This window comes from Macrobrachium rosenbergii, chromosome 59 (genome assembly GCF_040412425.1).
Source record: "Macrobrachium rosenbergii isolate ZJJX-2024 chromosome 59, ASM4041242v1, whole genome shotgun sequence".
NCBI lineage: Eukaryota > Metazoa > Arthropoda > Malacostraca > Decapoda > Palaemonidae > Macrobrachium > Macrobrachium rosenbergii.
The window spans coordinates 4,188,708-4,214,570 of NC_089799.1; the positions used below are offsets into that span (position 1 = coordinate 4,188,708).

Sequence of the window (25,863 nt, forward strand, 5' to 3'; positions counted from 1 at the left end):
GGAGTATGGTATAAGAGAAAAGTTAGTAAGATGGGAATAAAGCATGTTTAAGAATTTATAGGGGAAAAATGACAGGTTTGATATATATATATATATATATATATATATATATATATATATATATATATATATATATATATATATTATATGTAAATATAATATATATATTATATATATATATATATATATATATATATATATATATATATATATATATATATATATATATATATAATATATTATATATATATTGCATGTGTGTGTGTGGATGAGGAGATAAAATAAAGACATTATGAACTTTTTAGAGAGATGGTTTCTGGAAATCAAGAATATCAGTGAGAGAGAGAGAGAGAGAGAGAGAGAGAGAGAGAGAATAAGGGCTTCCAAAATCGAGGCCCAACAAATATCCCAGCACCAAAACATCAAACATTCAAACATTCGGCTCCGCCGTCGATGTTTCCGGACGGTCAAGTTATTCGGCGCTGAAGCATCGGCCACCAAAACGAATTAATTGCACGAGAAGCGAAAACGAGCAATCCTCCAATTCAATAATGGCCCCCACACAATTGATGTGGAAAGTCCTCCTTATTGCGTGCCCGTGAAATAACGATATATTGTGATAAAAAGGAATTACTTATTCTCGTTTTGTACGCGTCGGGATTTTTATATGAATGCTTTTGTGATTTTATATGTTTTTATGGTGTAGGATATATATATATATATGTATATATATATACATATATATATATATATATATATATATATGTATATATATATATATATATATATATATATATATATATATATAGTTGGACCTCGATTTTGAAAGCCCCATTTTTCTCATTTCTCTCTCTCTCTCTCTCTCTCTCTCTCTCTCTCTCTCTCTCTCTCTCTGATGATGCTTCCAGGAGTTTTGCTTTTTTTTAAGGCCATTACTTTTTTTCTTCTCTAATACCTCTTTCCCAACTTTCCTTACCTACTTCATACTTTTAGTCCTGTCTTCCATAATTCTCTGTTTTAGCCAGGTTCTTCTCTTTTTTTTCTTTTGGATAATACTTTTTGTCTTCATTTTTTACAGTTATTTTAGGTCTCCTCCTTTCTGTCTTACTTTCCCTATATTCATCCTATCTTTAATTTCTTTCGGCCAATAAATGTTTTAGTTTTTTTTTTTTTTTTTACAATTCTTGAGGTTTTCCCTAAGTTCACCTTAAGTTCATCCTTTCTTTAATTTGTATTATTTTCAAAATTACAACACTTTTTTTTCCCTTGCCTCGTAAACTCACTTGTTTACGAAGTGAAAAAATACTGGAACTTAGCAAGTCTTTCAGCCTATGTTTTCTGTTTCAGTATGCGTGTAAAATTCTCGAAGCTTTTTCCTTTACATCTTATTCGCCCTGGGTTCATCCTTTCTTTAATTTGTATTATTTTCAAAGTTACAACAAGTTTTTTTCCTTTCTTGAATTTGCCCTCTTTGTAAACAAGGCAGATGGCCTGGGAGTCAAAAAAAAAAAACAGGAACTTAGTAAATAATCGCTTTCTTTTTTTGGGGAGGTGGACGGGTTACATACGTACATATTTAGTAAAGGATATAGGGTGCTCTTTGCTACTTCAGAATGGTTATCACCACTAGACTTTTGCTATGGAAACTTTGTTCATTAACTTACACGTTCTTTGTCACTTGAATCGCCAAACTTTGTGGACTTGAGACGGTACTTTCTGTCTGGTAGCGAACGGCTACTTGAAATGATGTGTGTGTATATATATATACATTATATATATATATATATATATATATATATATATATATATATATATATATATATATATATATATATATATATATATTTACTTGCGTCTCCATCTTGTCATCTCTTGTCAGGCATTGTGTCTCAATCCAGTTCCCTCTTTTATCAACTTCTTTGTGTCTCCATCTTGTCGTCTCTTGTCAGAAGTTATGTCTCATTCCAGTTCCCTCTTTTATCAACTTCTTTGTCTCCACCTTGTCGTCTCTTGTCAGAAGTTATGCCTTATTCCAGTTCCCTCTTTTATCAACTTCTTTGTGTCTCCAGCATGTCATCTCTGGTCATACATTATGTCTCATTCCAGTTCCCTCTTTTATCAACTTCTTTGTGTCTCCATCTTGTCATCTCTGGTCAGAAGTTGTGTCTCATTCCAGTTCCCTCTTTTATCAACTTCTTTGTGTCTCCATCTTGTCATCTCTGGTCAGAAGTTGTGTCTCATTCCAGTTCCCTCTTTTATCAACTTCTTTGTGTCTCCATCTTGTCGTCTCTTGTCAGAAGACATGTCTCATTCCAGTTCCCTCTTTTATCAATCTCTTGTAATCTCCATCAACCCCAAACATACGTTGTCTCCCACCCTTCTCCCATCGCTTTTGTCCGTCTGCCTGTTATCATCGTCTTCCTCCATTTCCATCGTTCCGTTTAGCTACTTGGGACTCCCACCATCCAAGAATTCAGCCCCAAGAACAAACTCTCAAAAACTTGAAAGGTTTTTCCCAGTCAAAAGAAAGTTGGCAGCCCACGCCAAAATTATTTCCAAAACGGAACGTTTGTAGAATTAAAACTTGGAGAGTTTCCTCCTCTCTCTCTCTCTCTCTCTCTCTCTCTCTCTCTCTCTCTCTCTCTCTCTCTCTCTCTCTCGTAATATAATAGGATAAATAAAGTTGCAAAAATGGACGAAGGCGGTTTCAATTACGTTAAAAAAGAGACAAAGGTGAAAAGTTTATTATGAAAGGAAAACTTTATGGAAATGGGATTTTCTCTTGGAGAGAGAGAGAGAGAGAGAGAGAGAGAGGGAGGGAGAATGAATATTCAGAGGGAATGAATACTCAGAGAGACAAAGACAGATACAGATAGAGAATGAATACTCGAGGGGGGAGACACAGAGAGAGGGAAGGAATATTCAGAGAGAAAGAATATTCAGAGAGAGGGAGAGAAAGAGAGAGAATGAATACTCAGAGAGAGAGACAGAGACAGAGACAGAGACAGAAAGAATGAATACTCTCAGAGAGAGAGAGAGAGAGAGAGAGAGAGAGAGAGAGAGAGAGAGATTTCTTGAAACAATAATTTTTCGACATAACTTATTTTCGATTCCTAGTTTAACAATGATGTTGCCAACAGTAATTCATTTTTCACCCAAAATTATATTGAAAATCGTCAATAATTTTTAATTAAAGATAAAACTTAACATACGCATTCAAGCAGTCAGACATTTCCTCAAATAATATCAAATCGTATTAAATCATTTTCTCCGATAGATCGTCCATGGTCAACCCACTTTCAACAGTTCTAAGTCTTTTAGTGTTGTTCCAGTTTAAAGTATTTTGGGAAGTTAACGAATCTCATGTCAGTTAAAGATTCATGACACCGACATATTAAAAAGATTTTTTCAACGTATGACAAAACTTGGTTAGAGTGTCATGTCAACATTAGGACTTTACTTAAGATACTGGACCAACAGCTTTTGTTTTTGCATATTTAAAACTATATGATTTCAAATATTCCAAAATAATTTCGGCTTTGCTTAAGATATTGAACCAATGGCTGTTATTTTTGTATATTTAAGACCATATGTAATCAAATATTACAAAATGATTTCTGAGTTTTATAGTAATTTTCTGCTTAATCAACTTCACACAAACCTACTTCCTTGAAAGGTCATTCTGTTAAAAGGAAAAAAGGTGGTAATGAATACACATTGCCAGATTTAGTCGACTTCTGAGAAGCCAAAATGGTTTCCACCTAGAGGGATGATAGCCAGCTTTAGAGCGCGCTTTTGGAGTAAGAGCCCGTGCTTGCTATACGCAGCTGGCTTGATCATAAACAAGAAGTAAGTCAGTTTAAATACTTATGTTCTTCCTCAATCATGTTTTATTTATCATGAAATTATCAAACGCTTCTGGACGAGATTGAAGCAAAGTGCCTTGTAGGATAAGGAGTAACATCACCCAATTCTTGCTCTTTTCCTTCTTCTTCTTCTTCTTCTTCTTCTTCTTCTCTTTCTTCGTCCTCTTCTTCCTCTTCCTCTTCTTCTTCTTCTTATGCCTTGTAGGATAAGGGGTAATATCACCCAGTTCGTCCTCTTTTCCTTCTCCTTCTTTTTTCTTCTTCTTCTTCTTCTTCTAGTAGGATAAGGAGTAATATTGCCCAGTTCTTCCTCTTTTCCTTCCTCTTCTTCTTCTTCTCCTTCGTCTTCTTCTTCTTCCTCTTCTTCTTCTTCTTCTTCTTCTTCTTCTTCTTTTTATGCCTTGTGGGATAAGGAGTAGTATCACCCATTTCTTCCTTTTACCGTCTTCTTCTTCTTCTTCTTCTGCCTTGTAGGATAAGGAGTAGTATCACCCAATTCTTCCTTTTTTCCGTCTTCCTCTTCTTCTTCTTCTTCTTCTTCTTCTTCTTCTTCTTCTTCTTCTTCTTCTTCTTCTTCTTCTTCTTCTTTTTATGCCTTGTAGGATAAGGAGTAATATTGCCCCGTTCTTCTTCTTCGGATAAGGAGTAGTATCACCCAATTCCTCCTTTTACCGTCTTCTTCTTCTTCTTCTTCTTCTTCTTGTTCTTCTTCTTCTTCTTCTTCTTACGCTAAACGAGATTAAAACAAAGTGCATTCAGTTCAACAGTATAACTAGAATCGGGGTTCATTTGTTGGATAGGGAGTAATATCCCTACACTTCCTCTTGCCATCCTCTTCTTCCTTCTTCTTCTTCTTCTTCTTCTTCTTCTTCTTCTTCTTCTTCTTCTTCTTCTTCTTCTTCCTACGCCTCTGGGAGCCCTCATTATAATTCATAGTATAATCTTTCAGCATGTCGCCGTCTCTCTTATTATGATAATGAACCCGAGACAAAGATATGTTACACATCTTGCTAATTAAGAAGTTACTATAGGCTAACTCGGAGAGGGCGGGAAGGGGCGATTTCACCCCACCCCCCACCGTCTCCCCTTTTCTTTTAATAATATTTTTTTCTTGGCGTTCGTTTTTTCTTCTTTATTATGGCTGAGTTTGAATTCATTCAGAGGCAAAGAATAGATATTTCTTTCATGTTAAGTTTGGAAATAACCGTCAGTTTCTCTCTCTCTCTCTCTCTCTCTCTCTCTCTCTCCCAGCAACCTCTCCAATCTCCAGCAACTTCCCTAACCCCCAGCAACCTCCTCAATCCCCAGCAGCCTCTCCAATCCCCAGCAACCTCCCCAATCCCCAGCAACATCTCCAAACCCCAGCAACCTCCCCAATCCCCAGCAGCCTCTCCAACCCCCAGCAACATCCAGCAAACCCCAGCAACCTCTCCACCCCCCAGTAAACTCCCAAACCCCCAGCAACCTCTCCAGCCGCCAGCAAACTCCCAAACCCCCAGCAACATCCAGCAGCCCCCAGCAACCTCTCTAACCCCCAGCAACATCCCTAATCCCCAGCAACCTCTCCAAACCCCAGCAACCTCCTCAACCCCAGCAACCTCTCCAACCCCAGCAACCAACCCAATCCGCAGCAACCTCTCCAAACCCCAACAACCTCCCCAATCCCCAGCAACCTCTCCAACTCCTAGCAACCTCTCCAACCCTCAGCAACATCCAGCAAACCCCAGCAACCTCTCCAACCTCCAGCAACCTCTCCAATCCCCAGCAATCTCCCAAACCCCAGCAACATCCAGCAACCCCCAGCAACCTCTCCGACCCCCAGCAACCTCTTCAACCCTCAGCAACATTCAGCAGCCTCCAGCAACCTCTCCAACCCCACAACCTCCCAAACCCCAGCAACCTCTCCAACCCCAGCAACCTCTCCAACCTCAGCAACATCCAGCAACCCCAGCAACCTCTCCAACCCCAGCAACCTCCCAAACCCCAGCAACCTCTCCAACCCCAGCAACCTCTCCAACTCCCAGCAACATCCAGCAACTTCTCCAACCCCAGCAACCTCTCCAACCTCCAGCAACTTCACCAATCCCCAGCAACATCCCCAACCCCAGCAACCTCTCCAACCCCCAGCAACCTCCCCAATCCCCAGCAACCTCCCCAACCCCAGCAACCTCCCCAACCCCAGCAACCTCCCCAATCCCCAGCAACCTCTCCTACCCCTAGCAACCTCTCCGACCCCCAGCAACCTCCCCAACTCCCAGCAACCTCTCCAACCCCCAGAAAACTCCAGTAACCTCCAGCAACCACTTCTCATATCCCAAACCTCACTATATGCCTCTTTTTTATATTTATGCCATCAGCCGAAAGTACGTTCATGGAGACTTGCTACAGCAAATGTCTCTCTCTCTCTCTCTCTCTCTCTCTCTCTCTCTCTCTCTCTCTCTCTCTCTCTCTCTCTCTCTGTGTGTGTGTGTGTGTGTGTGAAATTGCTTGAGAGACCAATCCATTCTCTCTCTCTCTCTGAAAATGCTTGAAAGACCAGTTCATTTTCTCTCTCTCTCTCTCTCTCTCTCTCTCTCTCTCTCTCTCTCTCTGTTACGTTCTTTGAGGTGAATTAATTTCTCCTCTGCAGTATATTTGATTTCGTTTCTGCGGCTTCGTCATTGTCTCAGGCTTTTAAGACTCTAAAAGGCAGAGTTGAAGCTGTTTCTATTTAGACTTAAAAAGGCAGCGTCAGGGCCTTTTTCTTATTCTCATATTTTATGAGTATTGTAATAATATATATATATATATATATATATATATATATATATATATATATATATATATATATATATATATATATATATTCATGATGTTGCCTTTGTAATACGTATATCCTCCTATAATTTTGACATATTTACTTTTTTTCATGTGTTATGTGTAATGATAATGATTGTTGAAGTGTCATATTTAGTTTGGCATCAGATATCAAAAGAACTAATGATTGAATAACTTGATAGCGTAATTTAGAATTGATAATACAATTTTAATAGTAACGTAGTTTAGAACGAATATCTTTCTTGATAAAAGCGTAGTATGTGAACACGTGCGTGTCCACCAAGGACTTGTTTCATTTCAATTGTCATCAGTTGAGATACGAGAGAGCGCTTTGTTTTGGGTTAGTGATGACAGGTTTGGGATAACAAATGCCGATTCGTCCGATACGGGCTCAAGACGAGTGATTTCATGTTGTTACATGCATTGATCGAGTCACATATGCCACTCTGAGAGAAAAAATACGTGTCTTGATCAGTTACACCATGTTTTGTAAGATTGCGTTCAAAACGTTTTCTGAGATGACGTCATTTTCCTTCTAGAAGCTTCTCCATTGTATCTCGCACCCAAAACGCTTTAATGACGTCACCTCCGTGCTTCTAGAACTTTTGTATCTCATACCCAAAATGCTTTAATGACATCATGTAATTGTTTCACATGTTACTGGAATTCTAAAATTTGTTTCATTCTGATTTCTGAGACCAGTGAATTTGGTTCCCTCTCTCTCTCTCGTTCTTAGAAAGGGATTACTTTTAAAGTAGTGTTTTGTGGTCACGTATTAGCATTAACTTTTGAGATCTGAATTTAGCAAAGTTATTTAGTTTGTAACGGCACCTGGTAAAAAAGTGTGTATTGTGGTAACGCAGCTGCAGCAAGTGATTTACAGAGGTTTTCACAAGTTTGTGTAAGGTAACGTGAATTTTACTTATTAATACCATAAGTTAGGAAATTTTGAACAAGTGAAATCATTATTGATAAATCTTATGTGTATTTTTGTGTGTTTTTCTATTTATAATCTCTTCATATTTACACATTTTTTTTATGTTTGTGATGTAACATTTATTTACGTAGCATTTTAAATATTTTTTGGTATAATTTAACATTGCATACTTGATTTCATTTATTAAGATTTTCTTTTTAAATCCTGAGTAATTCTTGATAGTTTAAATTTTGCTTGATTAATTTAAATTCCTGATAAAGTTTTTGTGAATTAGTTTTGTTTCATAATTTAATTCAAGAATTAATTGAGTGTTGTGTTATTTTCACGCAATAATATATTTTTCAGATTGTGAATTCTAATTAATTGTGAATTCTAATTATAAACTTTGAATATGAAAATAAATTTTTGTATTTAACATTTTTAGAAAGACTGTTTCATTTATTGACCATCAGTGAATAGGCTTGGTTGTGTGTGCATAAGGCAAAGTGATAAACATGTTTTGTTCTTTTAGTTTTGCTAAAGTGAAACAGTTAGAGTTTTTTGATGGAGTGATGCCCTTTTACTCTAGAAGATTTCTAGTTTAATTTTTGATACCTCACACATATTCTGATAGACTTAGTGTGATTTTTTAAGTAATAAATAAGTTTTTCCTAAGGGATCACTGTTACCTTTAGAGTACTCAGTCGTAATAATTAATGTTATGAGAGTTCAGGTATCTGGCTGAAGTAAGGTATATTTTTGAATCTTGAGATTAGTTTGTAGTAACCAGGTACTTGATACGCATCGTGACAAATATATATATATATATATATATATATATATATATATATATATATATATATATATATATATATATATATATATATATATATATATATATATATATATATATATATATATATTTATATATATATGTGTATATATAAAACTCTTTCAGCAGGCAATGTTCACAGAGATATATAGCTTCTTACACAAAACTGCATTGGATAGTATCTTCCTTTCGATTATAATAAGACAAATTTAAATAATAATAAATATCACAAAATTACCATGTAGAATAAGGTTAGTCCATTGCAATACTGAAAAGCTAAAAATATATTTTGATTTTTCACTTCGTTAACTTGGAGAAAACAATCAAAGGAAGTTTGCAACCACCCAAAAAAAAAGGCTGCATTGCCCACCAACTTGCAAGCTCAAAGGACCCCCACCCCTCACCAAGCCACCCCCATCCTCCCCTGGGGGGCTTTGGACATTCCCCATCCACTACTGGGAAAGGCGAAAGTGCCTTTGGCCTTAAAAAAAAGAAAAAAAAAACTCAAGACACTCAATATCTCTTTTCGACCAGCAGTCGGAAAGATTCGGATTCCTTGAAAGAGAGAGACTGGACGTAAAAAAAAAAAGAAAGAAAAAAGAAAACAGAATAAAAAAAAAAGCCACACCCAAATGGATTGGGATCACCGGCTGATATTGGTAGGGACAGGGATTCCTGGACGAAATCGAGAGTGGAAGCTATTTGTGTTGACATGGTTAGTGAACTGAGATTTTTTTTTTTTTTGGTGATCAAGAAAGTTGTGCCATTAAGGTCTTTATGTGTGTATATATATATATGTATATATATATATATATATATATATATATATATATATATATATATATATATTATATATTATATGTATATTATATAGATATATATATATAGATATATCTATATATAGGCTATATATATATATATATATATATGTGTGTGTGTGTGTGTGTGTGTGTGTATTATATCCATATATATATTTATTATATATTTATATATATATGTAATATATATATAAATATATATATATATATATATATATATATATATATATATATATATATATATATATATATATATATATATATGTATGTATATATATAGCAATTTAAGATAGTAAGTCATGGAATTGTTGAAATTTCAGATATTTCTCATGACTATTTTCCTTTTAATGGTGGGAATCAGAAGCATTCAAAATTATGATATCCATATATATATATATATATATATATATATATATATATATATATATATATATATATATATATATATATATATATATATATATATATATATATATATATATATGTGTGTGTGTGTGTGTGTGTGTGTGTGTGTGTGTATTATATAGTTAAATAGTAATTCATGGAATTGTTGAAACCTTCAGATATTTCTCATGACTATTTTCCTTTTCATTGTGGGAATCAGAAGCACTCAGAATTATTAGAATTATTAGCTAATACTCACAAACAAATGGATTTGGATAAATAATGTTTTAATGATTGGAGGATCGGGTTATTGAAATATCTCTAAGATCAGACTGATGAAATTGGCCTGTCTTTATGTTACGTCATTTCACTTTGACGTCTAATATAATCTGCTAAGTATTCAGAATATTCAAATTAGGCTGCAGCATGGGGAGGTGGCTCTTTCAGTACACCTCATGTGGTGCACTGTGCGCATTACTAAAGGGCGTTTGCGGCGTCCCTTCGACCCCGAGCTGCACCCACTTTTTTTTTTTAGCCTTTTAGTTTACCTCCGTTCCCACTTCCTTTATTCAGTCTTGCTATCCAACCACTCAACTTTTACTTCTTAATGCAACTACGGATTTTCTCCCAGTTCTACCTTTAGATTATTGTATTTCATCTCGTTAATTTTCTGGATCTCTTTATCTTGCTGTCCAGCCACTCAAACGCCTTTGGGCCAAGGACCGTCTGGGGAGATAAATATTCTTTCTTTACTTCAATAAAACCTCTCACTATTCCTCAATTGGCAGTAATCGATTTAGAATTGGCCAGGAAAGGTAGAATGGCCTGTCCCTTAATGGAAGTGCGTTACTCAGCCAGCGTTGACAAAGCATAGGAGATAAACACGTTTTGCAGGAGATACATGGAAACCATTCGTAAATTGACATTTGTCGATATATTGAATTTCGACGGAATAAACCGCCCAGAAATTCGTGAGGAATGTAATTATCAGCAACTGATAGTTTTATTACTTATTGCGTACAATTAAATGTGCTGCAAAAATATTTGAGTTATAAAAAAGTTAAGTATACCTTAGTTTAACCAGACCACTGAGCTGATTAACAGCTCTCCTAGGGCTGGGCCCGAAGGATTAGATTAATTTACGTGGCTAAGAACTAATTGGTTGCCTAGCAAAGGGACCTACAGCTTATTGTGGAGTCCGAACTACATTATAGCGAGAAATGAATTTCTATCACCAGATATAAATTCCTCTAATTCTTCCTTGGCTGGTCGGAGAATCGAACGCTGGGCCAGCAGAGTGCTAGCTGAGAACGGTACCCACCCGTCCAATGGGGAACTATAGCTTCCTAACATGGTGAGTCAGTAACTATGTTTAATTTAAAAGAAGAAGCTGTATAAATATGTAAAGATACATTTTCACATAACTGCACGTATCACATTCAAATACTCATCATGTTACAGAAGTATAACGCAAGCAGGCTATATTTCTAGCACATTTATATATTGTATGCAAGAAGTAATAAAACTATGGTTTCCTTGTCTCCTGCAAAACACGTTTACCTCATGTTCTTTTTCAACGCTGGCTGAGTTATGCACTTCCAATAAGGGACAGGCCATTCAATTTTTCCTGGCCAATTCTAAATCGATTACTGCCAATTGAGGAATAGTGACAGGTTTTATTGACGTAAAGAAAGAATATTTATGTCCCCAGACGGTCCTTGGTCCAGGGGCGCTTGAGTGGTTGGACAGCAAGATAAAGAGATCCAGAAAGTAAACGAGATGAAATACAAGGATCTAAAGGTGGAACTGGGAGAAAACCCACGCAGATGCACTATGGATATATATATATATATATATATATATATATATATATATATATATATATATATATATATATATATATATATATATATATATATATATATATATATATATATATATATACATATACATATATATAAATATTTATGCATAGACATTTATATATATATATATATATATATATATATATATATATATATATATATATATATATATATATATATATACACGTAAAAGATCTTAATGGCACAACTCTCTTGATCCCAAAAGAATATATATATAATATATATATATATATATATATATATATATATATATATATATATATATATATATATATATATTCGTAAAATAGAAACGAATTGGTAAGGAAAAGACATGAGTAAACCGAAACAGGCCAGCGCAATCTTTAAACTCAATTTATTCAATTGAGGAAAAGTACAGACGAATTTAAAAGTTAAGTTATTTCAAGAACAAAGGAGAACTGACGAAACTGGTTATTTATTCAGGCGATAGGAGAAATTCTATTCTCATCAACTTGGTTGGCGTATTTATAGAATGTCCCTTCCCTGACCAATATAGACTCCACATCAACGCGAGCAATCGGAAGTAAAGTGCTTTTACCTTCCAGAGACGTTTGAGCTATTTCTGGAACAGATCTGTTGGCGGGATAAGAAAGCATGAAAGATAGAGCCGAGATGCAGACTGATTCAAAAGAGGCATTATTTTACTATATTATTTTTTTTTTCCTCGGTAAATGAACCACGATCCCTTCATCAAAAGTCTTCATAAAGATGGTCCACACTAATTACTTAGGCACCAGAAAAACGAAAAAAGGCTAATTATCTTCTTTACGTGTTATCAAACTATCTGTGTTGATTACCTACCAAGTGCATCGCGTGGGTGGTTTCAGTTCGATGTCTTTTGCCTTGGTTTTTGTCTCGGGCTGAGAAAGTGCGTAAATTCTCATGAATGAGTAGGAGTTGGTTGATTATCATCTCTCATTCAGTGGCTAAATGAATGGAACGTGTTTTTATACTTGCATGACCTATTTTTTTTTCTCTCTCCCCACTCACAACATATTTTTTGGGGAGCTTGAATTTTAAATCAGTGGCCCCTGTGGGTTTGTTCAGTAGGATTAGGGTTCATCTTCTGAAAATAATGATAATGATTATAATAATGTGTATCGGTTTTATTTTCTATTCCCTTATATCTATTTGTTTATCACCTTTTCCTATGACTTGTCTCTCTCTGCAAGCTGATTTTTCTTTGAAGCCTCTTGGGTTTGTGGTCTGTTGACTCTTTCCACTCGTTGGACTGGTCGGTATAGTTCTCGGCTAGCGCTCTCCTGGATCGCGTTCGAGTCTCCGGCCGGCCAATGAAGAATTAAAGTAATTTATTTCTGATGATAGAAATTCATTCCGCGGTATAATATGGCTCGGATTCCACAACCAATGGTTCCTAGCCCCGTAAAATAAGTCTAATCCTTCGGACCAGCCCTAGGAGAGCTGTTAATCAGCTCAGTGGTCTGGTTAAACTAAAGTATACTTAACTTGACTCTTTCCAAGCAAACTGATCTTAGAATAAAAGGTACATCAGTGGTCTGGTTAAACTAAGGTATACTTAACTTGACTCTTTCCAAGCAAACTGATCTTAGAATAAAAGGTACAAATTCTGCCTGAAGAGGATTAAGGCCTGTGTCACTTGAATGAATATTTATAGCTGAAGGACAGAATGACACAAGAGTATACGTAAGTGGTTGATATGAATTTGAGGATGTTTGTCGAAGTGACTGCTGGATAAAAAAAAAAAATAAATACGTCAGTTGGGGATGTAAAGAGAGAGAGAGAGAGAGAGAGGAGGAGGAGAGGGAGAGATTGAGGAGATTTATATATATATATATATATATATATATATATATATATATATGAGAGAGATTAGAGAGAGAGAGAGAGAGAGATAGAGAGAGAGAGAGAGAGAGAGAGAGAGAGAGAGAGAGAGAGAGAGAGAGAGAGAGAGGGGCTGGAGTTGGTGAGATTACAAGTGGAAAACAGGAATGTGGTAGAAACTGTGTAAACTGAGTAGTTAATCAGTTTTGTAAGAATTACAGAGGCATAGCATCACTAGCTATGCCTGGAAAGGTGAACGTTTAAGATCTGGCTGAGAAAGTGAAGCAACAGATGGATTACTAATTGGGAAGAGCAGTGTAGGTTTAGGCAAGGATAATATTGTTTAGATTAAGTAATTTAATGAACCAAGCAGTGAATGTTTAGGTAAGGACAATATTGTTTGGGTTAAGTAATGTTATAGACCAGTTATGTATGAAGTTTGAGAACAAAGAGAAAACTTTTAGAGTGGGTAATTTGGACTTTTCATGTGTAATTCACCTAATGATATCTTATGACCGAGTAGATAGCAGCAATCCAGTGAGGAGAATTTTCAAGGACATTTGTTGAAAGCAGCTAGATCATTTTAAAATGAAATAAGCTTGTAACTAAGTAAATAGGTTTAGGAAATTCATTCCTGAAAGGATCAATTACAGGCATAGAAGCATCCTGTGTGTATAGCATAGTGGTTGCATTCGTCACAGAAGTGTAAAGTAGTAAAAACTTCTGAAGCTTAGATTACTCTAGAAATCTAGTAAAACCTCTCACATCACCAGCCTGTTTTTTGTTATATACGTATATGTATGAATGTAGGTATACTTACTAACAGGACCTCATTCAAACTGGATAGTATTTAGTGGAGATAATTGTTCAGAAAAAGTTACAAGCTTTCTGAATAAATATCTCCACTGAATACCATCCAGTATGAATGAGGTCCTGTTAGTAATAGTACTAATGCACAGAAAAATTGTGTATGTGATAAAGTTAATGTAGGTATACATATTTATATATATATAATTATATATATGAAAATATACTGCATATATATATATATATATATATATATATATATATATATATATATATATATATATATATATATATATATATATATATATATTGTTGTTTTTTTTTTCCTTTATAATGATACTTAGACCATATTTATTTTGTATATCTGCATTTACAATTGCAGTATGCTGTAACCTTTTTTTCCAATATATTTGTATTTTTGTACATATGTATATGTATATATATTGTATATATATATATGCTTATATATATGCATGTATGTATTTATGTATGTATCAACGAGTTATAATGATACTTAGAAAAAATTTCTTCTGTATATCTGCATTTTCATCAGGACCATTTCATATCATTATTTCCCTTGAGCAGAATCTACGTGAAACATTTTCGCAGTTTTTCCGTAGCTGACATCCCATCGCATAAGAAAACGTTAAAGGCAATATTTCAAGGGGGGCGGTGGAGCGGGTAGGGGATACAGAGGAATCCATATTTTCGCGGCATTAGTGCAATTTTCGAAAATAAAAAAAAGAGAAAATAATTCACAGAAGAATAGTTTTGCTTCGGTCTGACCTTTTCCAATATCGGTTTCCAATTCGGGGTCTGGCTGGATAATATCAGAAGGCCGGAAGGGGATCCTTTTCATCACACCGCGGGCGCTTCTTCCCTTTGATGTACCGTAATGGGCTAATGAGTCAGTGTTACTTTATAATGTTACTTTGGACAGTTCTTCCTCTTGTGTTCCTTGAACTCTTCTTCTCCTTCTTCTTCTTCTCGCGTCGTGCCCTGAGGCGTCATAAAATCGACTCATTACTATTATAAGGTTTTTTTTATCAAATTTTTGTTTTTATGTAAGTTGGGTTTTTGCATAAGTTGACTTTAAGCTTTTTTCGGAAGATGAGAGGAAGGATATATATTATATATATGTATCTATTTATATATCTATTTATATATAATTATATATACTTTTATGTATCTGTATATATATATATATATATATATATATATATATATATATATATATATATATATATAAAATATGTATATATATATATATATATATATATATATATATATATATATATATATATATATATATATATATATATATATATATATATATATATATATATATATATATATATATATATATATATATATATATATATATATATATATATATATATACTGTATATATATATATATATCTCATTACATCGCTGAATCATTATATCATTATCATCCTCACCTCCTACATCGTATCAGTCAGAACACATCAGTATAATTCGACCACGGAATCATACAAAAATCAGTGGCCACGCCAAACCAGATAGCCAAGGGAAGATCTCTCCGCTGGAAAACCTCTAAATCACGACGCGGGAATATTAGCGTAAACCTCGGAAGATAAAAGACCTGGAGGGTACTGGTGGTGGGGGAGGGGGGGTTATCACTCAGCATCCGATATGAAACTGCGCTCGGACCGAGAAAGCACCAAAGAATTACAACACCACAGATTCTGAGACGTTAAATGGCGGACTCTGAAAGGAAATGATATCTCTGCCCATAAAGAAATGTAAAGATAGATTAGAGATTCTTTTTGAAGGAATAACAGGGACGTCCCAATGCGGGAAACAGATTTTTTGAGGAAACAGATTTTTGAGGAAACAGATTTCTGAGGAAATAGATTTCTGAAGAAACAGATTTCTGACGATTTCTGAGGAAACAGATTTCTGAGAAAACAGACTTTTCAGGGAACAGATTTCTTGGGGAATCGATTTCTGAGGAAACAGATCTTTGGAGGAAACAGATCTCGGAGGAAACAGATCTTTGGAGGAATCAGATCTCGGAGGAAACAGATCTTTGGAGGAAACAGAACTCGGAGGAAACAGATCTTTGGAGGAAACAGATCTCGGAGGAAACAGATCTTTGGAGGAAACAGATCCTTTTGAGGGTACAAGACACGTCCCAGTGCAGGAAACAGATTTCCGAGGAAACAGATTTTTGAGGGAACATCTCTGAGGAAACAGATCTTTGGAGAAAACAGGTCTCGGAGGAAACAGATTCTTTTGAAGGTACCAGACACGTCCTACTGCGGGAAACAGATTTCTGGGAAACAGATTTCTGAGGAAACAGATTTTTGAGGAAATAAATTTCTGAGGAAACAGATTGCTGATGAAACAGATTTCTGAGAAAATAGATCTCTGAGAAAACAGATCTCGGAGGAAACAGATCCTTTTGAAGGTACCAGACACGTTCCACTGCGGGAAACAGATCTCTGAGGAAACAGATTTTTGAGGAAACCGATTTCTGAGGAAACCGATTTCTGAAAAACGGATTTCTGAGGTAACAGATTTTCCAGGGAAGAGATTTCCGAGGAAACAGATTTCTGATAAAACAGATATCTGAGGAAACAGTCCTCGGAAGAAACAGATCGTTTTGAAGGTACCAGACACGTTCCACTGCGGAAAACAGATTTTTGAGGAAATGGGTTTCTGGAGAAACAGATTTCTGAATAAATAGATTTCTGAGGAAATAGATTTTTGAGGAAACAGATTTCTGAGGAAACAGATTCCTGAGGAAACAGAAGGAATTCGATATTCCACCAGACATTAATGGCCGTTTCTTCGAGCTATATATATCACAGAATGCCTATGATTTATGTAAAAGGTACTGGTGTCTTCCTGAAAACTCTTTTAAGCCATTATTTTCCGCATCAGCTGTTCTCTCTCTCTCTCTCTCTCTCTCTCTCTCTCTCTCTCTCTCTCTCTCTCTCTCTCTCTCTCTCTCTCTCTTTCTGAGACATTAATATACATACTCTGTTCATACCAAGAGAGGATGTATTACAAGAAATAGGCTGTAATGTTAAATTGTAAAGTATGAAAGGTAATTATATTCTTAACTATAAGTATATTCTTAACTATAAGTAATGGAAAGATACAAACATCAAATAAGGATTGACCCAGTTACTAATAAAAGACTTCGTAGGAAATGGAAGATAATTCGCTATCCATCTCAGACTATAACTGAAAATTTCTTCGAATTATAAATCACAGAATACCTATAATTCATGTGCAGGGCATTGTCTTTTCCCTGAAGCCCCATTTAAGTCATAAGTTGTTGAACAAAAACCTTCAGTTTACTCTCTCTCTCTCTCTCTCTCTCTCTCTCTCTCTCTCTCTCTCTCTCTCTCTCTCTCTCGGGTGGCAGTGCCTGGGTCACGGCTGTAATTGCAGGATTAAATAGGCTATACCCACTGATCCCAAATTCGTATACAGGGTTATATATACAAATCTGTTGAAAAATCTCCCTTCCTCTATGTGTTCTGGCAATGGTACAGGTATAAAGACTACGATTAACTGTATTTATGAACGTTTATTAAATTCCACCTTTAATAAACACCACATCACATTTCCAAAGGTCTCTACATAACGTATTGTGAAAGGTTAGCTTTATCTGCTAGTAGTTATTTCCGTAGGGACCCTTTCTCTCATATATATTTTGACATGCAGTATATAATCCGTTAATTAGGGGCAAGAAACAACGAGAGATGCTCTCTTTAAGAACCCCGGGTACGTCAGCTGGGAAAGAGCATTATCACGAAGGGCCTTCCTCTCATATATATATTTAAACATGCAGTGTATAATCCATTTACTGAGGGCAAGAAACAGCGAGAGATGCTCTCTTTAAGAACCCCAGGTACGTCAAACGGGAAAGTTCATTATCACGAAGATCTAAAAACTCTGTCTTCACTTTTGTACCTCAGGCGTTCCGATGGCTTTAACAGAATTAGTGCCTACTGAAACTTGTGGGCAGGAGTTTACTAAAGACAACCTGTTGCTCAACATAAAATCAAGCAAGATCACTGAAGAATTAAGAGAATTATTCTTTCATTTTTTCTAGATACTTTAATATTTCATGAATAATTATCGTATATTGTTGAAATGTTAACCACTTACCAGACAGGTCGTTATTCACCTGTATCTAAAACATTCGTTTAGTTTCATGTCTAAATAAGTAAAAAATGCTTCGGCGCAATCGAGTTTTCTGTACAGCCGCTACGGCGTATAATCAAGGCCACCGAAAATAGATCTATCTTTCTGTGGTCTCGGTATAATGCGGTATGAGCCACTGCCCATGAAACTTTAACCACGGCCCAGTGGTGGCCGATCCTATATCGTTGCCAGAAGCACGATGTTGGATGACTTTAACCTTAAATAAAATAAAAACTACGGAGGCTAGAAGGCTGCAATTTGGTATGTTTGATGATTGGAGGGTGGATGATCAACATACCAGTTTGCAGCCCTCTAGCCTCAGTAGTTTTTAAGAACTGACGACGGACAGAAAAAAGTGCGGACGGAGAGACAACGTTGTTTTCACGCTCTTCCAATAACTGCGATCATAACAAGAGCTTGACACCACCATTCAGACAAGTCAAAACAATATTTTTTGTCTATGCTTTATGAAAAATCGGAGAAGTCAAAATATTATTTTTCCTTGTGCTTTATAAAAAACATTTTCATTGAGGCTACGTTTTTCTTTTCAAGCTATAAATACTGTGCATTCAACTCCAGGTGTCTGACTGAATACAAAAAAAGGAAAAGTTAATTACAAGCGTCCTTGGAATCAGAAGTATTCTTTCGTCCGTTCTGTTCATTGCGCAATGAGCTTCTGAGTTTTCCAGACGTTAATTGGATTCAACTCTGTCTCCATGCTCATTTCCTGATGAATTTCGTAAGGAATGGTTCCTCCTTTCATTGTCGTCTGCAGCAAACGTCATATGACGTCACTGGAATGATTCCTGAATAGCAAAACGGCAATAAGGAAAGATTGCGGCCTTAGCTTTTCTTGATGCCTAGGGTACAACTTAACCCCCGCAGAATCAGTCATAACAAGCCAAAATTATTATTATTATTATTATTATTATTATTATTATTATTATTATTATTATTATTATTATTATTATTATTATTATTATTATTATTATTATTATTATTATTATTACTGGAGAAAAAAGCAACAGTTACGTCTGTGTAATTATATTTAAAGACAAATCTGTACAGAGAGCTTTCGGGAATCTGTCCCAGATTGAAAACGGGAATCGAATAGATTCCCGAAAGCTCTCTGTACAGATTTATCTTTAAATATTTGTACATATGCATAATTGTGGATTTGTTTCTCCATTTCAAGACTCATGCTACTATGAGTATTTATTATTATTATTATTATTATTATTATTATTATTATTATTATTATTATTATTATTATTATTATTATTATTATTCAGAAGGTGAACCCTATATATTCACATGTAACAAGCCCACCAAAGGGGCCATTGACTTGAAATTCAAGCTTCCAAAGAATATGGTGTTCATAAGGAAGTAAGAGAAGGTCAGTGGAAATACAGAAAGAAGATATCTCACTTATTATAAAGAAAAAATAGATTAATAAATTAATAAATAGACAAAAATGTATTAAAACGCAAGGGCTACTAACAGTACAAAACAAGAATGAACGGGGATATATAAATGACCTCGCAGTGGGTGTAGCCTAGCTGAACTATTTAAGAAGGCTTCCCACGCAGAACTCTTTATTTTTATTTCCACTGCCCAGTCAAAGGTGATTTCGCTTTTCATGAATGAAAATACGGGTCGTTGTAGTATTTCCACACGCATATTCAAGAGAGCCGATAGAATTGTGTGATTGGTCTGGCTTCCTGTTTTGCTCATAAGTGGCTTCTTCTTCTTCTTCTTCTTCTTCTTCTTCTTCTTCTTCTTCTTCTTCTTCTTCTTCTTCTTCTTCTAATTTAGTTCCAGGTGTCGAAAACAAGACTCCGTAATTAAAGCCAGGTGTTCGGGAAATTTGTTGACATTTCTTTTTCGCCTTTGTTTTAGCGTGCCTGTGTGTGTGTGTGATAGTGGGTACGTCTGCTAGTGTATGGATGTATATGAGTAACTATGTATACACGGGGATTTTCAATTATATATATGTATATATATATATATTATATGTATATATAAATATATAATATATATATATATATATTATATAAATAAATATATATATATATATATATATATATATATATATATATATATATATATATATTTATATATATATATATATATAATATATATGTATATATAAACATATATATATATATATATATATATATATATATATATATATATATATATATATATATATATATATATATATATATATATATATATATATATATAATTATATATATAAATATATATGTATATATATAAACATATATATATATATATATATATATATATATATATATATATATATATATATATATATATATATATATCGCTCTCTATCCCAGAAGAATGTCATAACTCAAAAATTGCTATTTTTCAGGGGAGCAATTTAAAGTTTAAAACTCTCTATACTTTATCCATGGATAAGAAGATAATTTTTTTACCTGATATTTATACAAAACAACTCTTCCTTTAAGGAATAGTAAATGTTCTATGGCTTAACAAAGTATTGTATTATTACTACATTAGTTTTTTTGTAGTGTTTCCGATTTGTGACATTGTTCTCAGTAATCTGCAGGTGTTTAGATGGAGCATGTCAAAATGTGACAGTATTACAACAACAAAAAACGAAAATACAAATGGAATTTATTCATTATCATGTTATGACACTAATAGAACAGAACAAGAAATTAATATAGTGAAACATAATTTCAGATACTGAATTTTTAACATAAAAAAAATTTGTAATCACCTTCCCGATTTTAACTCAAGAGAAGTTATGAAACTTTTAAAACCAAGAGAAAGGAATCTTTTAAAATATTAGAACCTTTTTAGCAAAAAAAAAAGAAAGAAAAGTAAACTTGTATACTTCTATAGCAAAAAGTTGTTTCACACAATGCAGTTAAACTTTAAAAAACCTTCTTAAACCTTTTAGCTTTCTAACCAATTAAATCAATTTATATACCTCTAAATGCTAAAGTTATTCCATACAATATAGCTGTTATTGACAAATTAAAGGTTCTTATAAAACACATGATAGGGTTTTGGAATGAGGTTCTTCTCACATAAATCAACTAGGTCGTTTTTCTTTTGGCTTGCTATTCCTGGCTTTTCATTAAAAATAGGTACCAGTTTTATGTTTCCCTCACAATTCTTATCTTTGACTACTCTTGTTTCCTGGTAATCTTCAGAATATGAATACTTATAAAAAACTGAAGTTGGTGAGTCCTTAACAACCTTCAGCACTTTGACTTGAGCAAGTTTGAGCTCTTTCATGTTCATAGGACCAATTTCATTTGCTAACATTTTGATGTTATAGAAGTCTTCATAACAGAGTTCCTTGACATTGAAAGGATCCCCTTTCTTCTTGGCGGTTCAGATAGCAGTTATAAAAGATTCTAGAACATAAATTGGTCCACTTCTGAGGAGTCGTTTGACTTGTCTCTCAATCAAAGAATGAGCAGAATCTTCCTCATTCTGTGTGTGTCCTTTAATAAGATACTTGTGTGTAATTGAATTTATTTCCAACTTACCTACTGCATATAAGTAAAGAGCAAGCATGAGCTTATTTTTTTGCTGGCCAGCACAATTATCTGAATAGAAGATGATGTCACTTTTACCTGTTTTACACACTTCCTTTATGTAATCCAACACACATGTACCTAATTCATTGACTCCACGATGACCGTGTGCCTCATTCCAAGCATAACAGTTACATGAATTTGATTTTAGTTTGTAAATAATAAAATTCAAAACGTTAAATTTTGATCTGTAGTAAAGCACATTAACATCTCCGTTGAGTAACCGAGTTACTGCTTGTAAATCATACACAGCCACAACAGAATCCGCTGATGTCTTATCAGTTGCTTTCTCAGACCTTGATAATTCCTTTTCCAGTAGGTGTCTGTCATAACTGTCTTTTAAATCAGCCTTTTCACTTTCTTCAACGTTGTCGAAAGCTGTGCAAATATCATATTGATTCTTTTTAGGAATGAAAAAGATATGTTATATTCTTGTTTAAATATTCTTTAAAAAAGAGTATAGTTTCCAAATAGCAGTTTTTCTTCTTTGCATTTAGCTACATAGTCATTGTGAATATCAGCAATTGTTTTGCTCCTATCAATGTATGTCCTTGAAGATTTTGATCTTATTTAATGACTTTCTATTCTTGGAATAGAGTCAATATGCTCCTTGATTTTAGCTCGAATGCTTTCATCGACTGTGGCATGTTTACCATGCTTGCCTCTAAGATCAGATTCAATAAGAACACCGGCAACTTTATTTTTTTCTCCAAAGCTGTTCGGATAGGGCGATCATTTATGTCTAACGTGTTCTTGAAGATTAGCTTGCACACTCTAATATCTTTATCGTCAGTGTAAAAATAAAAAGCATTATTAAGTCTTCTTGGTGGTCGATTGCCTCCCATTCGAATATATCTGTAGGATGGTTCAACAACTTTCATAGAATTTGCAATGAATTGTCTTTGTTTTGTTATATCGCCCAAATCCCAATATGAAGTGAATATATTGTTTCTCTCTTCTTCAGTAATGTTCTGAGAACATTTCAATCTGCATTTTTCGCCACAAGGTGGTTTCATTTTTCTTGCTGCTCTAACATGGTTTCCTTTTGTGTGCTGTTTCTGAACATTTCTTTTCCATTTTTCTGGGCATTTCGTTCTTTTGATACCTTTCTTTGCAGGAGTGACTAATGTTGGTGCATCAGCAATACTAGATTCTAACACAGGTGGAACCAGAATATCGCTATCTCTCGAACAATCTTGATTAGGTCTCTGAAGTCGATCATCTTTACTAACATTACCATCATCATCAGTATCTTCATCATAATTTGGTACATAGCTTTTGTCAATGACAGAATCATTTGAATCTAAATCCTGTGAGGAATCGCTATCTGATGAGGAATTGCTGGTTGAAGAGGACTTGCTGCTTGACGAAGAATCACTTGATGGTGAACAATCGCTGCACGATGATGAAGACTGTATTACTTGTGTCTCTTCACATTGGGTGACATTTGAGGTTTCTCCTAAAAAAAATGAGGGCTACATTTTACAAAAGCTATATTTTTTTTTTAACTCGGAAATGTGTAACTTTGTTCTTAAGAAAATATTAACACAACCAATGTACCAATGTATACATACATACATACATACATACATACATACATACATACATACATACATACATACATATCCAAAAGGACAATAATCATTGAGATGTAATATCTTTTTTCTTAACATCAAAACAGAAACCACGGTTATTAACACTCAAACACAAAACATCTTATATAGGCCTACTTAAAAGCAAACAAAAATATCAGCAAAAAAAATCATCTCTATAACACAGATGAAAATTTCCTAATTAAATGATCATGAAGTTTAAAGGGGGAAAGTATTATGAGAAAATGAAACAATCAAAAAAAATAAAAAATAAAAATAAAATAAAGACGGGTAACAGTTTGCAAATTAGTCACTGTAAGTCTATGTCTATAGTTATTCCATAGCAAATTATGCAATAGAGCATCTCTTGACTTTATTATTTAATTTCATTTTTAAATATTTTAGTTAAAAAAATTTTATGATATAAATAAAAATGAAATCTTTTACCTTTTTTTGCATTTTTATTCCTTTCTTGATAAGTCTGTATGTTCTTTTGTTTAAGCAATGCCAAGTTAACTAATTTCTTCCTTCGGCTATTCATACTGACCTGTAAAACGTGGTTAGAAAACAATGATGTGATAATGTATGTGCATTAAAGGACAAAAATCAAACGCTTCAATAGGTATGGTGTGTGAAAAGAACGACACATTCCAAAATAAGATTCAAAGAAACATGCAATACAAAAGTATTTAACTTCTAAAGAGTCATATTTTGATTTAGCTGACTCTTCCTTATTTGGAATGGACTAATGGTTGGTTGTAATAATGACATAACACAAAATGACATTTTTATGTTTCCTTATCTTTGCTGCAAGAATGTCACAATTTGAATAATCTTCACAAGAAATTATTTACCTTACGCATGAAGACAGTATTAAATCAAAACAGTGCTTTATTACTACAAATTAAATGCTCAACAAGAAAACTTACTTTCTCTTGAACATTGACAGTAAGAGAAATAAGTCAGTCTTCATGAAACATAACCGATGCTTCGTCGAAAACGTCCAGAGAGTAACTAGTTTATGTCGGTGTTTATACCAAGGATTATAAAGAAGTGCGCTGTGGTAATAGTGACATTTCATGCCCTTTAGCGGTTAGTATTACAGATAGAAATATGAAATTTTTACCACAAATGGAGCAAAGGACAGGCTATCTGCTGGTATCAATATCTCAAAAACCCCATTTTTGGAGTTGTGTCACTCTTCTGGCAAAGGAGAGCGATATATATATATATATATATATATATATATATATATATATATATATATATATATATATATATATATATATATATATATATATATATATATATATATATATATATATATATATATATATATATATATATATATATATATATATATATATATATATATATATATATATATATATATATATATATATATATATATATATATATATATATATATATATATATATATATATATATATATATATATATATATATATATATATATATATGCACACACACTTCACTTTTTATATATGTTTATGATTAACCGCATCGATAAGTTTATTACTCCCTATACGTACGCTGATGCTTTCTTTAACCAGGTCATAATACGGCACAGTCTGCCTATTATAAAGGACACATGTACAGTAATAAACAAAGCGATATTGTTTATGGCGCTGTAAAACAACACACTGATTAACTTTGGCATCTGGGAAAACGCGGATGGGTGTTTGTGTGTTTGTGTTCATGTTCCTTACTTTTTTGGATTTCGTTTTATGGTTAATTTGGGTACTTTTAGTGGGTTTTATTACATTGTCAGTGGCAGCAACAGAATCGTTTATGGAAGGCTTTGTTGCTGGCATGATGTTATGCAGTTTTCTTAGTCTGATGAGTAGATGCATATCGTTTTTGTGTGAGTTCTATCGTGTGATATATGTATGTATGTATGTATGTATGTATGTATGTATGTATGTATGTATGTTTGTGTATATATATGTATATATATATACATATATATATATATATATATATATATATATATATATATATATATATATATATATATATATATATATATATATATATATATATATATATATATATATATATATATATATATATATATGTGTGTGTGTGTGTGTGTGTGTGTATACATATACGCTCATAGGCTACGTATATATATGTATGTATATACGTGAGTGTGTATATGTATATGTATATTACTGCCACTCACAGCGTAATAAAACCCACTAAAAGTACCTGAATTAACCATAAAACAAATCCCCCCCCCCCCACCAAAAAAAATAAAAAACATGCGCGCGCACACACACACACACAAACAGAC

General features: G+C 33.9%; 3 protein-coding genes across 3 annotated transcripts; 1 reads left to right on the forward strand and 2 right to left on the reverse strand.

Moving 5' to 3' along the window:
• Window positions 1–3,726: 3,726 nt before the first annotated feature.
• Window positions 3,727–4,818, reverse strand: LOC136837424 (uncharacterized). The gene is made up of 4 exons (XM_067102203.1): window positions 4,695–4,818; window positions 4,309–4,448; window positions 3,968–4,141; window positions 3,727–3,831 (listed from the first exon to the last, which is right to left on the reverse strand). The coding sequence occupies exons 1-4, from the start codon at window positions 4,816–4,818 to the stop codon at window positions 3,727–3,729; spliced, it is 543 nt and encodes a 180-aa protein (XP_066958304.1).
• Window positions 4,819–5,003: 185 nt separating this feature from the next.
• Window positions 5,004–6,086, forward strand: LOC136837425 (uncharacterized). Its single transcript, XM_067102204.1, has 2 exons — window positions 5,004–5,011; window positions 5,156–6,086. Exons 1-2 carry the CDS (start codon window positions 5,004–5,006, stop codon window positions 6,084–6,086), a joined length of 939 nt encoding a protein of 312 aa, XP_066958305.1.
• A 13,887-nt stretch (window positions 6,087–19,973) lies between these two features.
• Window positions 19,974–24,409, reverse strand: LOC136837426 (uncharacterized). The gene is made up of 5 exons (XM_067102205.1): window positions 24,406–24,409; window positions 23,060–23,413; window positions 22,157–22,332; window positions 21,523–21,739; window positions 19,974–20,191 (listed from the first exon to the last, which is right to left on the reverse strand). The coding sequence occupies exons 1-5, from the start codon at window positions 24,407–24,409 to the stop codon at window positions 19,974–19,976; spliced, it is 969 nt and encodes a 322-aa protein (XP_066958306.1).
• Window positions 24,410–25,863: the final 1,454 nt, after the last annotated feature.